This window comes from Phoca vitulina, unplaced genomic scaffold (genome assembly GCF_004348235.1).
Source record: "Phoca vitulina isolate PV1807 unplaced genomic scaffold, GSC_HSeal_1.0 scaffold46, whole genome shotgun sequence".
Classification (NCBI taxonomy): domain Eukaryota; kingdom Metazoa; phylum Chordata; class Mammalia; order Carnivora; family Phocidae; genus Phoca; species Phoca vitulina.
This window is the reverse complement of record NW_022589749.1, coordinates 9,559,482-9,574,327: the sequence shown is the minus strand read 5'-3', so window position 1 is coordinate 9,574,327 and position 14,846 is coordinate 9,559,482. Positions and strand designations below refer to the sequence as shown.

The window sequence follows — 14,846 nt, the reverse complement described above, 5'->3', positions numbered from 1 at the left end:
GAGCCCCAGGCTCGGGTTGGGCGGGGCTGTGGGCGCGGCTACGGCTCAGGTGCCTGAGTGGGTCCTTGGACCTGGGACTCTGCTGTCCCGACTCCAGTGTCCCAGTCACATTTTTACTACTCCTTTCTCGCACTTCAAAATTCAAAACCTTGAATTGGAGTTAAGTCATAAATCTGGCAGTGTGTCCAGGTGAGACTCTAGATGTTCCTCTGATGATCAGAAATGGCATTGTAAGGAGCATTTTTAACTTCATCAAAGTAGTCCCCAAAAAAGTTTTGTACTTTATCTCAGCTTTGCTTTTCGGTTGAGCAGGATCGATTTTTTATAACCTTGTAAAAGGAATAAATACTTGTTCTAGTAATTGATTTTTTTAAAGTGATTACCTGAAAAAACAAGAGCAATTTCTATTTCAGCTTCTTTAATTTCTGTGGCATATTTTACATTCACAGAGATTTCCGTCAGCATCAAGTTTCTCATCTTTAAACAATTATTCATATTAGTTTTTTAATTCGATGCCAGATTTACATGATTTTGATGATTTTTAAACCACTGCTAGATATATGACAAATACGAATTATGAAATTATTCAAATTTTGCAGATTTTTGGTAGTTTAATCTGTAATATTTTAGTAAAACTTGCACTTGTCTGTGCAGTTCCTGGAATATACATTTTTGCTGCCGTTAGAAGTTCAGAGCCTATTGGCGGCCCACCCATGATTCCATTCCAGGGGCCCTTCCACATAGAACTCTGATTCCTTTGGAAATTGTCTTTATTATTGACAAGGAGTAAGGAAGACATTCTCCGAGTTCGAGTTTTATAAGGCCCAGAATTTAGTGGATTACTCATAATTCGGTAGTTACCCTCTTTGCTCATTTCATATACGGTCACATCCCTTTAGTTGACTTTCGTGTTGTTCTCATCCATTTAAAAACACCCCGAAGTTCATTAGAAGTTTCATATCCTCATCTGATTCATGTGAGACACAGCCGAGGGTGTGCTGGGGAGGGGCAAGTGAGATCTTCCCATCAGCACCAGGCCAGCATAGGCTCTGGTGAACTCACTCGAAGTTCAGCAGAGTTGTTTGGAAACCCTCAACACATAATCAGAACTTTAGTGGAATCTCTCCTTTTGTTGTTGTTTAATTTTTTTATTTTTTTACTGATAGCAAAAGAGCCAGATTTCTGAAGATCCTGAGAATGTAAGAGGGCACTTAACTGTGTGGAGATTTCCCTTGTTAACACAGATTGATGACAGATTAAAATGCTTATTGATATACTCAAATACTAACTGCATCATCTGACCTGAGACATTGACCTTAATATTTCTGTGCATGTGGCTTTAAGAGCAGTTAAATTTGTATCCTGAAGAAATTGTATGTAATGACTAAGCTATATGAATCCATTTATTTAATGCATAAGCAAATGTTTGCTTTATAAAGAATTTCGCCAGAAAGAAAAAAAAAAAGGATTTTGTCTGGGGGCCTGGCCCTTCTTCACTTAACTCATAATGTGTTCTCATTTTAATAGAATCATTCTAAAAGAGAGGATAGCTAACTGAAACCTAAAACACATAAGATGAAGGAATTAGAGAAATTCTGCGGGAAAGTTTCCCCAAGTGGTCTAATTTTGTTCCCATGAGAGAGAAGGGCCTTCTGAGGGCCAGGCTGCCTTTTTGTGAGCTCCCCCTGCTGGCCAGTGCCTGCCAGTGCAGGTGACAAGAAGCTCGAGCGTCCACGTGTTGTGGCTACAGGATTTTCCCGAGTTGGTGAAACTAGAAACGGGCATGGTTCAGTGAAGACGCCATGTGCTTTAAATTTATTATTATCGAAGTGAGATTTTTCTAGTAGCCGTGCTACCAGCAATGTAGGTGTTTCTTTTCCCTCCTCCCTCTGATGAAGATCACACACCCAACTCAGATCTCACCTAAAGAGCCTCCGAAGCAGGACTTCCTCTGGCACCCGGCCGGCTGGGAGGCCCGCTGAAAGAACCTCACAACTTTTGGCTTTGTTTTACCACCGTAAGAGAGTAAAATTAAAACAAAGATTTTTCTTCCTACCACCTCCTGGCAGCCGAAATAGACAGCTTAAGGCCGAACTTTTAAAAAAGCCTCCGTTCTGAAGGTTTCCTTTTTGTGAAGCTACTTCAGTGATCTGGGTCTCTTCTCTCCTCCCAAAACAGGCTCCCGCTGCATCCGGTGTCAGTCTGCATGGGATCTCCCTCCTGCCTTTCTTGTGCGCTTCTCGCAGAGCCTTTGCTTTCCCTCTCAGTCCCTGTCCCAGGACTTCCCTCTTGGGATTCTCTGTCTTATTGTGAGAAAGGAGTACTTTTAAAAGGAGGGTTGTCCTGTCCAGTGTAACGTTTTTACCACGCACCGAGGCATGGAAGCTGATCGCTCAGACAGCTGTCGAGTCCCAGATGGTTGGTATGCATACTGGCCAGCAAGGAGGTATTGCAGTCGTCTGGGAGATCGAGGAGTAGGAAGAAGATCACATTCGTGGATGTTTGCTTTTTATCTGGAAGGAGTGACCTTTCACCCAGAGGACACTGAACTCAGTGTCAGGAGGTGAAGAAAGGTTCTGTTGCCTTTTGCTTTTTACTCTTAAGTTTTGGATTTCAGTTCTTGAGGCTGTGACCCCAATTATGTAGGTCTGGGTTAGATTCTTTTCTTCTAAAAGCAGGTGAATCGAACAACTTCTGTCTAAGGCACATATGGACCAAGGGGACTGTCCAGACAGTTGTTAGGTTTTGAATTTTATTTCATTATTTCTGTCCAGTGTATAGACCTGAAGCAGATGAAGAAATTAAAAAAAAAAATTTTTTTTTTTTTTTGTTCACCTTTCAAATATTCCACAATGGTTTATACCTGGTTCACAAGCACACCAAGCACTTTTATGTGTTGAAATCCCTAGAGGACCATCAGAGTCAGTAAAAGATGTTTATGACATAACATGACCCACCCTCTACTTAAGTTCTGCACACCTTCTGTTACTTTATTTAGAGTTTGTTGTCATTTTTGCATTGCCCATAATTGTCCAGACACAGATCTGACCAGTTAGAACCACAAAATATTTAAATTAATGTAAGTGACCGGAAGCTGCTGGGAGCAGTGCTGTCCCTAGGTTTTGTCACTTGGGTCTGCAGATAACCTCTTGGGTGGGGGAGGTGGGTGGGGAAAGAGGTATGTTCAAACTGGTCTGTAGATTATTTCCCATTGATTAAGACTGTGCTGTTACAAAGAGATTGCCTGCTGGGTTCTCCGTCACGTTACATCTAAGTTAAGTGATGATGGGGAGTCTCTGAAGGTTTGAAACAGTTAGGATCTTACCAGCTCTTTTTGCATGGAGTTCAAACTCAGGCCTTTGTGCTGAGTCACCCATTTCTCACTCCTGAGCTGATAACGACGTCATCCTAAGATGGAGAAGATGAGCCCTTCACCAGCTCCCAGCTTCTCTCCTGATCTGAGTCTCAGAGATGGAGGCTGTCAAACATAATTATTACTTTATTTTCCCCTTGTAAATGTGATCCCCTCCTTTTTTTCCTTGGTGACACATAGTTTTTGGAAAACCTACTATTGGAAGGAAACGAGGGAACTGGGAAATGTTGCTAAGAATGCCAGACCCTTTTCACTCATCTCAGCAAAGGCCACTGGTGTGATTTTCTCAGCTCTAGTGTCTGGATTCCCTTCATTAGGCTTAACGCTTCATGCTTGTTCACATCAAATTGTACGCCATAGCGCTGGGATCTGCCCTAGGGACCTACTGAACACTTGTAAGACTTATGAGCTTGTGTTTGCCATATTTAGAGGATAGCAGTGGTCATTTTGAGGGTCAATTTACTTGTTAAAGTCACCGAGTCAGTTACATACACAGTAATGTCAAATAGCTGTTGTGGGGAGCGGGAAAATGATAGTTTAGAGGAATATTAACGATTCTAATTTGTGCTGATCAACCTCACTTATCAATATAACTTATATTTGGCTGCACGCATCTGACACTGCTCATCCTGCCTCATGTGTTTCCACTTTTGTCTTTCTCAGTAGACTAGCTTGCGTCCCCTGCCCACCTCATCCTTTCATCCGATAGTGTTCATCCGCACCCCCAGCCTCCCCATCTCAGCCCATCCTCTGCCCTTTTCCATTTCCCTTTTCGTTCATCCTCTGGCGGAAGGTACTGGTGGCTCAGCCTGCATGCCGCTCTCTCTCCTCTTGTGCTGGCATGTCATGGTGGCACTGTTGTGTTCTCTTCCTCTTCCTTTTTACTAACAGACGCAGACCAAACTGGAGCATGCCCGCATTAAGGAGCTTGAACAGAGCCTGCTCTTTGAAAAGACCAAAGCTGACAAACTCCAGAGGGAGTTAGAAGACACTAGGGTAATGGTTTTCACTGTTTAAATGAAGCAGACCCGTGTATGGGAATGGTGACGCCTCGGGGGACGTGCCTTGCAGTTGGCCTGAGCCTTGACCCAGTGGTTCTCCCTGAGTTTGGTCTTGGTGCTGTTCAGGTGCTCATGAGGGTAGACTGATGGCTAGTACAGGTGTTTCATATCCCGTCTTTTGTCCAAGGTAAAGACTCATCATTCCTTTGGTTAACTCAACCAAAATCAAGATCAGAAACTCTACAACTGTATATGGACTGCATGGACGTCCACAACCACATTTGAGGCTCTTTGTATTAATACCTTGAAATACGTTTCTCCAGTTTGCCACAAGCAGTCAATTGTCCTCTTGTTCTCATATTCCCAGTGACAGGGTTTTCTGAAGAATTTTTTTTGTTGTTGTTTTACTTTACCTCTCTTTTCCTGCCTTCTTCCCTGACTTGTTGGGGAAATCGAAACACTGGCTCTTTTGAATGAGAGTTAAGGACTTTCATCCCAGTGACCTTTTTTTCTTGATAACCTGATCTGTCTTTGCATTTCCCTCCTTTCTGTCACCAGTAGCTGAAAACCTCAGCAGTCATGAGGGAAAAGTGCTGAGAATGGAACGGCTTCCTGCAACCCCACCTCACTGTCCTTGGCCCTTGGAGCCAATGCTTTAGTCACGTTTCCACTTATTTATGTATTAAAGCACCTGTATGGTGCTTACTGGGTGCCAGGCACTGTTCTGACCACTGCACCAGTATTACCTTCTTTGATCTCACCTCAACCCCGAGGGAGGTGGTAGCATTGCCCCCATTTTACAGATGAGGATGCTGAGGGATGGAGAGGTTAAATAATTTGCCCAAGGTTACACAGCTAATAGTAATAGTGGAGCCAGGATTTGTATCTAGAACATTTGGCCCCAGAGTCTGTGCTCTTGACACCCACAGGATGGAGTCTGTCTGTTAGAGAGGTAGTTTTGTGCTGAAAAATTTAATAAATAATCCGAGTCATTAACATATAAGAGGACATGTATGTATATATACCTTTTAAATCACAAATTTGACTGTCAGTGGCTAAATTGCCCAGATCCTTAACTATAAAATTTTAAAAATTACTCTGTCGCTGATCACATTTGGTATCCTGATTTTTTTCTTTTGAATTATTAGTATTTGTAGAAATTTCTTTTATTGAGAAATCATTGACTGATCTAAAAATCTAGATAATTGAGTAATTTTTCTTCTCTAAATCGTAAGCTTTTATTTTTTAAGGAGAAAATGTTCTCAGTTGGCCTCAAAAGTAAAGGTATCTCCTGGGTATTTGGTGGAAAAAAATCCTGGTAGTTTGGTGATGTTTCTTCGTTACCTGTGAGCCAAAGACTTGATCTGGGAAATATAAGGGACTGATGATAAGATTGGGCTCCTTTAGTGGGAATGGCTGTTGAAGCAAGGAAATATATCTCCATTTTTTTTTTTAAACCTCTGAACTCCTCTTATGTACCTTTGTCAGCAGACAACTTGGATGGATGCCTTTTTTTTCCCGCCCTGTGGTTAAGAAGGCATCATTTACAGCTGGTTTATCCAACTACTCCAGATTCAAGCTGTTTTGTTTCTATAAGAAGTCATGCCTTTTGTTTGATCCTCACTCTTGCTTGGCCAAGTGTGAAACCAGCCAATGAGCCACTTGAGTTTCCTATTACCTACCTTTTAGGAAGTGCTTTAGAATTCCCCTGAGCCAGTATGTCCAGTTTATGAGCAGGGTGTTTGCTGCCGTGGAGAAAGTCGCAAGAATAAGAAATGATACCTGACTTTTATGGCCTCACCCTGGTGGGAGAGGCAGACACATAGCTTTGCTCAAGGGCAGACTTTGGGAAGTAAAACAAAAAACGGAAGAGCTATGGAAATGCTACAGTGTAATCATGCTGTTCTTTTTTTCACCTATTTTTTACTTGACATTGACTAATAAAGAACTCTTGTCCTATTGGATTTATTTATGTTCCAGACCTTGTAGCATTGGGGTTCATTAATGTTTTGTACCTTACTTTGTGGCAACAAACTCCTGGACACCCCACCCCCTGCCCCAGAAAAAAGTACATAAACATCTTTAACCTGGAGCATCTCTAACCGTGAAGCACACCAATTACGGTCGGCTCTGAAATAGTTTAACGACTTCCTCCTGCAGTTTCAGAGACCCGATTGCTTTCTTTTCCTAGCCTTTTGTGGACATGTTAGTGTTCGTCCATATCACAGCCTGTAGGTGGACAGAGGAAGCGAAGGAAACACATCCATCATCTTCTGTCCCAGTAAAGGCAGTGAGGGAGAGGAGCCTTCAACCTGGAGGAGTTTTGATCCTTGAAATTTGTTTTTAAATCATTCACATTCCCTTCTCTTTCCCAGGTTAGTCCAGTAATTCACTTTTATGCCTGAAGAGACTGATTCCCACATATTTTGTGTCCTACACTGACTGGCTAACAGGTATCAGAGGGAAATCATTTCTTAAGAATAAAAGGACACAGGTTAAGAAAGTGTTTTTCCTAGTCCTGGGGTGTTTAAAAAAAGCAGATTCCTGGGTGCTATCACAGAGCTCAAATAGAATCAAAACATGTGGGAGTAAGTGGGAACCTGCCTTTTAGACCTACATCCCAGGAGATTGATGTGCATAATAAAGTCTGAGAACCACTGGGTTAGGGTAACAAGATATGTACGTTAAAATGCCAATAGAATTATAAAATCTAAAAGGCGGGACCCTCTAAAGATTCATATATATAATTGCAGGTAAGTAATTGTTCTTATTTTGTCTTTCTAAAAAAAAGGTTAGTAAATTATTTCTTCATTATCCAGCTAAAGCTTTTATTCTACAGCTGATTCATTGAAACGTTTGATAGGTAATTTCACACCTTTTATACCAGTGATAGGCCACAGAAGTATACCAGCCACATATATATAATCGAAAATTCTGTGCCACCCACATTAACATACTTTTTTAGTAGATAAAAAGAAACAGGTAAAATTAATAATATATTTGATTTAAGCCAGTTTATCCAGAATAATACCATTTTATCATGTAATCAGTATAAAAATTAACAAGATGTTTTATGTTCTCTTTTCCCCCTAAGTCCTCAGCATCTGTCTCTGTGACCCTTACAGCATCTGTCCCATTTCTGGTGCTCCGTAACCAAGTGTATTATCGTACCAGGTAGCACACTTCTTTAAAATCACCTGCATTAGATAAGTGAGCCGGGTGAAGCAGAGGAGGGAAAAACCAAGTAAAATGAGGAGGCTTTTGTCTTCCCTCAGCTGGACATACAGGAGAACTTTGAAAGCTGTTCTTTCTGTTAACTTACTATCAGTTGATGGGCACTTCTCTAAGTTTCTTTAGAGGAAAAAGAAATAATTCTGGAATAAGTTAAATTCCATCTCAGTTTTCGATTCCTGGAGCATCTCAGGATGGTGGAAGTTTGCCAAAGATGATGACTTTGGAGTTCTCAGAATTGGGCTTCCTCCATGATGGCAGTTAGAGGTGGGTGAGCCTGCAGGCGTTCGCAGTAGCTCGACGGCTGCCTGAGGTGGGGGAGTTATTAAAGACCTTCAGGGTTAAAGAAAGTCGTCAGTGATTGGTTATTTACCTGATCTGTTTTTCTTTGGACTGCGGTTACTAGGTGGCTACGGTGTCGGAGAAGTCCCGTATAATGGAACTAGAGAAAGACCTAGCGTTGCGAGCACAGGAGGTAGCTGAGCTGCGGAGGAGGCTAGAGTCCCATAAGCCTGCTGGGGATGTTGACATGTCACTCTCCTTTTTGCACGAGATAAGCTCTTTGCAAGAAAAATTAGAAGCCGCCCATGCTGACCACCAGAGAGAAATCGCTTCTCTGAAGGAGCAGTTGGGAGCCCGCGAAGAAACACATCAGAAGGAGATAAAGGCTCTTCAGGCTGCCACAGAGAAGCTTTCCAAAGAGAACGAGTCATTGAAAAGCAAGCTTGATCATGCCAACAAGGAGAACTCCGACGTGATAGCCCTGTGGAAGTCCAAGCTGGAGACGGCCATCGCGTCCCACCAGCAGGCGATGGAGGAGCTGAAGGTGTCCTTCAGCAAGGGGGTCGGGACGGAGACGGCAGAGTTTGCAGAGTTAAAAACACAAATAGAGAAGATGAGACTAGATTACCAGCACGAAATAGAAACTCTGCAGAACAAACAAGACTCTGAAAGGTCTGCTCACGCTAAAGAGATAGAAGCCCTCAGAGGTAAGCTGATGGCGGTCATTACGGAAAAGGAGAGCAGCCTGGAAGCCATCAAGGCGAAACTGGACAAAGCAGAAGACCAGCATCTAGTAGAAATGGAGGACACCTTAAACAAACTGCAGGAAGCTGAAATAAAGGTAAAGGAGCTAGAGGTACTACAAGCCAAATGCAGTGAGCAAACCAAGGTTATTGATAATTTTACATCACAGCTCAAGGCTACTGAAGAAAAGCTCTTGGATCTCGATGCACTTCGGAAAGCCAGTTCCGAAGGTAAATCGGAAATCGAGAAACTTAGACAGCAGCTTGAGGCAGCTGAGAAACAGATTAAAAATTTAGAGATTGAAAAGAATACTGAAAGTGGCAAGGTTTGTATTGGCGTCTTCCATCCTTTTATTTTGTCAGTCTCACTTTGCGTTGTGTGTCACTTCTGAGTGGAGCTCATTCATCTTCCAAATTCCCCATTTACTTACAGCAGATTGCCTGGTGCTGGTAGATTTCCCAGTTGCGTACAGTGTCCTCTGAGTATCTTGAGCATGGTTTCATTTGAGGAGATTAGAGAAAATAATGGCCCAACTAGGTTAATTTATTTTGGTTTCCTAGTATCTGGGTACTTTATGACTTTGTCTCTGGGACATGCTCTGTGACCTGTTAAAGCTTGGTTCTAGTCTGTAATTTCTTTTTAAAGATTTAGTTATTTGAGAGAGTGTGAGAGCACATGCACAGGAGAAGGGGCAGAGGGAGAGGGAGAGGGAGAGAATTTCAAGCAGCCTCCCCGCTGAGCTCTATCCCACAACCCCGAGATCACGGATCTGAGCCGAAATCAAGACTCGGATGCTCAGCTGACTGAGCTACCCACGTGCCCCTGTAATCTCTTTTAAAATAGAGAACTCAGCTAAGATGATGGTATTAAGGTAAATGAAGGAACAGACAAGAAAGAAGTTTATATGATTATCTCCTCCTCCTTTTCCATTTACATCATTGTCCCATCCATACGCTTGTATACAAACGCACTGTGGATGCTGAGTGCCACGTGACTGTTGTAAATTAACACGCGGTGATAAATAATGCAGCGGAATAAGGTTAAGAGCCAGGAGCCCTTGGCATCGCCGCTTCTGTCCCATTGGAGAGCTTCTCCTATGCTGCAGTGAGGATGGGTTCTATTCCCTGCCTTTTTGAGGAAAGATGGAGAAGTATGCTTTTGGTCAAGGCATAGGAAATTGCATGAAACATTTGCCAGCTACATCCCTTTCTAATTAGCCTTGTCAAATGTCATCTTCATCTTTAAGGACTGTTTAAGGAATGAATGGCCCCAGTCCTCCTGCCACTGGTGGGGGTGCGGGTGCTGATGCGGAATGTTCTGAGGTTTTTACGGGAGAAGCTGCTTTGGCAAAGGATTGTAAGGTTAGATGGGAGAAGTGTGAGGACAGACGGAAAAATCGCTAAGTAACCTTAGTTGAAGATGACAAGCTAATTACAGGAAGTTTTTCTCAGTCTCCTCACTTGGATCCGAAATACCAGTCAAATCACAAAAATTAATTAGGAAAGAATATGTAGCTAAGGGTTCATCAACTTTTTTTACATCAAGATTTAATGAAAACCAATTTCTGATTACTGTTGTCCAGTGCATTTTAAAATTTTTTATTTTTTTTTAAATGTTGAACTACTTTAAGCACATACAAATATAGAGGAAATAACACAGGCCACATGTCTCCATTCTTCCTGCTTGATGGCCTTTAAAGTCCAGAAAATGAAATTGCCTAACTTACCCATTTAGAAAGTAAGCATGTGCACTTTCTGCCTTAGATCATGCTGATATTCCAGATTTTGGTATAGAAAAATACTCTTTTTGACTATTTTAAATAGTCATTAGATCGTACTATCTAGAACTGATTGTGGGCAGTCATCGGCTTCTTAGAATTAACAACAACAACAAAAAAAACAGTTTTGTTTTGTCTTTTTTACCCATGCCTTTATTCCTTTCAGTTTTATTTGGTGGTTTTTGTTTCTCATATGTGTTTCATGTTTGTTTTATTTTTTGTTTCTCATTCATTCTTTTTTGTTTCCTTGTGTTGGTTTGCTTCTGCACCATGTAACTCTGTATGGTAGGCTAGTAGCGTTACCAGAGAGCTGCAGGGGAAAGAGCTAACACTTAATAACCTTCAGGAAAACTTGAGTGAAGTCAGTCAAGTGAAAGAGGCTTTGGAAAAAGAACTTCAGATTTTGGTAAGTACCTCTTGGGAATCGGACTGTAAGGGTTTCTGGCCATTTGAATGGTTCCTGGTTTAAAAACAAAAATCTCCATAAAGAAAGAAGCATTGCGCCTCTTTCCCTTTCTCTTTCAAAGTATTGATTTAAGTTGAGTGTATTAGTCATTGGCTGATAAATACCTTGAAGGGAATGGGATCAAACTAGCAATAAAGCTAGGTATTCCCTTTTCTAAATCTATCCTTTGCCTCTGGTAAATGCACCGCTTTGGCATATGATTGACTGGTTAGTTTTGCTAAACACAGGGACCTTCCAAGTTATACACTCAGCACAGTGGGGTTTCATTTATAATGAGGTTTAGGCTGTGCCTTCTAAGCTGGAGAGAGCTGCGCTGGGCCGTTGGCACCCTCTGTTAGCAGAGTGCCGTCTAACCCAACGAAGTCCAGGAATCATTTCTTCCAACTCGGTTTATTCTATCTCAGCAAATTACATTTCTTTTCACATACATCCTCTTGCCTTAATCGCAAGTTGTAAGACATTTTTTCCGTACCTTTTCTCAACTGTTCTCCCTTCTTCCTGCATTAAAAACCAAACGTAGTCAAGGCTGACAACCATAAGCACACAGCGTGGGAGAGGAGAATCGTGGGCTTATGGAGAAACTGGGAAAGAGAAGCATGAGTTAGGGGGGGACACTTGTCTTAGATCCTCCATATACCATCATCTTTCCTGCTTATTAAACTTCTGTGCTAGTACCAGAGGTGAATGAGTGTTTGCTTTTTTTTTTTAATGCCAGTATTATGAATTTCTTCTTTTTCAAATGTCAAATATATAGCTGCACTGTTCATTATTGTAGGTACTGTCCACATACGACTGTATAAATTTAAATGAATTAAAATTAAATAAAACATAAAATTCAGTTCTTCAGTTGTACTAGCCACATTGTACGTGCTTAATAGCCACATGTGGGCTAGTGGCTACCATACTGAACAGCACAGGATAGCAGGATAGACTATTTCCATCATGATGGATGGTTCTATTGGGCAGTTTTGATATACAGTATTTTAGCTACATTTTGAGAGGAAGATAGCATGGGAATCATGAGTTTCTAATATGATGTCCTTTAAAAAAATGTGTTTTGAGTTCCATACTATTTCTCTGGCCTCGCCTCCCCTGCCCCCCAAACTTTGAGGATGCTTTACTTTTCTTGTAAATTAGCATACCCTCTGTACTCTGAAGAGAACATTTGCCACCTAAGTCTGGCTTTGAGAATAACACAAGGGGACAACCTTTGGGCTTTGGTGGACTTGTGTTGCTCGTGTGCCCATTTTTTCATAATCCTAAATAGTTAGAAATATTCATTGAAAATTTTTCTTGGTGTGTCTAGCTCAAAATTCATCTCAGGAAGACCAGGAGAGCGTTTTATTTTATTTTTTTTTAAATTTACTATCATGTTTAGAAAAGAGTAGGTGAGCGGTGGGCCTTTTTGGTTTAAGAAGTAGTTGATACAGTTTCAAGATATTAGGCTCTGATTACTCTCAGAAAACATTGCAGGATTCTGACCGTTGTCACAGTCCTGCTGCTGCAGGGTGGCGACAGGAAAAAAAACATACGTGTGTACCACGTGTATACACAAGCACATACGCGTGCACATTCACACACACGTACAGATGTACACGCATGCTCGGGCAAGGACAGAGATGTAAACCCTTTCCCCTGTGTCACGTACACGCCCGGACACATATGGTAGTGCTTGGTGCCAGTGTGTTTTAAGTGTAAGTTTTAATGAGACAAAATCAGTCACAGAAAGTAGATAGTATTGTAATTATGACTGATTGAAACTTTTTATTCCTGTAATTTGATATCTTTCTGTTCTGAATATCCCACTCTTAATTTTAGAAAGAAAAGTTTGCTAATGCTTCGGAGGAGGCGGTCTCTGTTCAGAGAAGCATGCAAGGTATGTCTTACTAAGTATGGCTTTAGAGAGTGTCAGGTTCTCACGTTGGAGCCTCTGGGTGCAGGGACCAGATTCTCCTGTAGTCTGACGACACGCTTCTGGAAGCTTCTGCAGCACACAGTAACGCCAGAGTCCACTGGCTTCCTGAAGCCTCAGACTCCCAGTAACTTCTTTCTTCTTGTGACTAAAAGCTTGTTCCGTGTAAAAATTTAAGTATCCTTGGGAAAAATATTATCTTACTTAATCTTTAGTCATTGATAGCTTTTTTGAGTTTTAGCTGGAAATAGGAAAGAGAGGCCTGGAAAGGGATGCCTGGTGCCTGTCTAATCCACAGATGTGGGGAGGCAAAAAGGCTTGCTTCTCTAGGTCAGTACACGGTGGTTTGATGTTGTAATGGGACTTTTTAGTATTTCTGTCCTCTCAAATCCCAAGCATGTGATTTGATTTGGTTGTAAGACTGCCAACCTCTAGATGGCTTATTAAGTATGAAATATATTAAACTTTTACCTTTATCCCCAATAGAAACTGTAAATAAATTACACCAAAAGGAGGAACAGTTTAATGCACTATCTACTGAATTGGAGAAGTTGAGAGAAAATTTAACAGGTAAGATGTCTCTGCTTACAAAGCATTGAATACGGTGGGTTTCCTAGGATTTGAGATAACTGTAGTACGTTACAGTGACATCTATTCGGGGGTCACTTCTTCGCTCGTTAGTGTGGTATAATGCGATAAAATACTTGCTTGAGGTCTGTAACCTCCACAAATCCTCTCTGCCCTGTTTTCAAACAAGTCAGAATCCCCACACATCACCACTCCTCCCACTGTCCTTGATTCAAGCCAACCGTCATCTTTCACTTGAGCTGCTGTAACAGCTGGCCCCCTGCTCTGCCTGCTTTTGCTCTCATCTCCTTTAGTCCATGTGCAGCACAGCATCCAGAACCATCCTTCTGCCAAGTCGGGTCATGTCGGTTTCCTGCTCGAGATCACCCAGTGGCTCCCATCTCACTCAGAGTAAAAACTGCAGTCTTACCAATGCCAAGCCCTGTTACTTCTCTGATGGCCTCTCGTACTACCCTTCCCCTTGTTCATTCTACTCCAACCATATTGGCCTTGTTGGTAATACTTGCAAGTCAATCATTTTTGTGCCTCAGGGCCTTTGCACTTGCTTTCCCTAAGTTCCTTCAGGTCTTTACTTAAATGTCACCATTCAGAGAGGCCCTGTCTAAGATTTTAGCCTCCCCAACTCCTTGGTTCCTTTCTCTGCTTGTATTTTTTTCCCTCTTAGCAATTAACACTATTTTTTTTTTTTAAGATTTTATTTATTTATTTGACAGAGAGAGACACAGCGAGAGAGGGAACACAAGCAGGGGGAGTGGGAGAGGGAGAAGCAGGCTTCCCGCTGAGCAGGGAGCCCGACTCGGGGCTCGATCCCAGGACCCTGGGATCATGACCTGAGCTGAAGGCAGACACTTAACGACTGAGCCACCCAGGCACCCCCAATTAACACTATTTTTATACTGTTTGTGTGTGTTTTTTTTTTTAATCTTCTTTATTGTCCGTCATCTTGGCTAGAATATGATTTTCATGAGGGCAGGGATTGCTTTATGCAAATATTCCCAGAGCAAACCTTGGAATATAGGATGCAGTCAATAAACTTTTGTTGACTGTAACACTACGGTGCTATTTTTTTTCTATATATATTCAGATATGGAGGCAAAATTTAGAGAGAGAGATGAAAGAGAAGAGCAGTTGATAAAGGCGAAGGAGAAGTTGGAGAACGACATTGCAGAAATAATGAAGATGTCCGGAGATAACTCTTCTCAGGTGACAAAAATGAATGACGAGTTACGTCTGAAAGAAAGGTATGTATGAATGGTTATAAGGGCGCCTGACTTAGGTTTGTCTCTGAAGTGGGGTCTCGGAGGGAGGGGGGCCAAAATTCAGGATTGTTCTGTTTAAAAGTTTCCTGTCGCTCTTCCTTTTTCTTACCACATGAGTGTACCCTTAAATCAGCTACAGAACCTTCTAAGTAATACAGTATTGTAGATTTTTTGATGGCTTGTAAAGACAAGGCAGTGGTTTACCAGGCGCAG

General features: G+C 41.8%; 1 protein-coding gene across 11 annotated transcripts in view; it reads left to right on the top strand.

Annotated features, from left to right (window-relative positions):
* The window catches only part of CLIP1 (CAP-Gly domain containing linker protein 1), a 116,272-nt gene that overhangs the window by 59,575 nt on the left and 41,851 nt on the right, over positions 1-14,846 (top strand). For 4 of the 11 annotated variants that reach the window (XM_032431617.1, XM_032431618.1, XM_032431614.1 and 1 more), the window contains exons 9-15: positions 1,167-1,199; positions 4,265-4,369; positions 8,012-8,956; positions 10,698-10,814; positions 12,693-12,750; positions 13,273-13,356; positions 14,459-14,615. In XM_032431617.1, coding sequence (XP_032287508.1) covers positions 1,167-1,199; positions 4,265-4,369; positions 8,012-8,956; positions 10,698-10,814; positions 12,693-12,750; positions 13,273-13,356; positions 14,459-14,615 — 1,499 coding nt within the window. The remainder of the gene's footprint in view (positions 1-1,166; positions 1,200-4,264; positions 4,370-8,011; positions 8,957-10,697; positions 10,815-12,692; positions 12,751-13,272; positions 13,357-14,458; positions 14,616-14,846) is intronic. The other 7 variants (XM_032431620.1, XM_032431619.1, XM_032431623.1 and 4 more) reach the window with 5 other exon arrangements.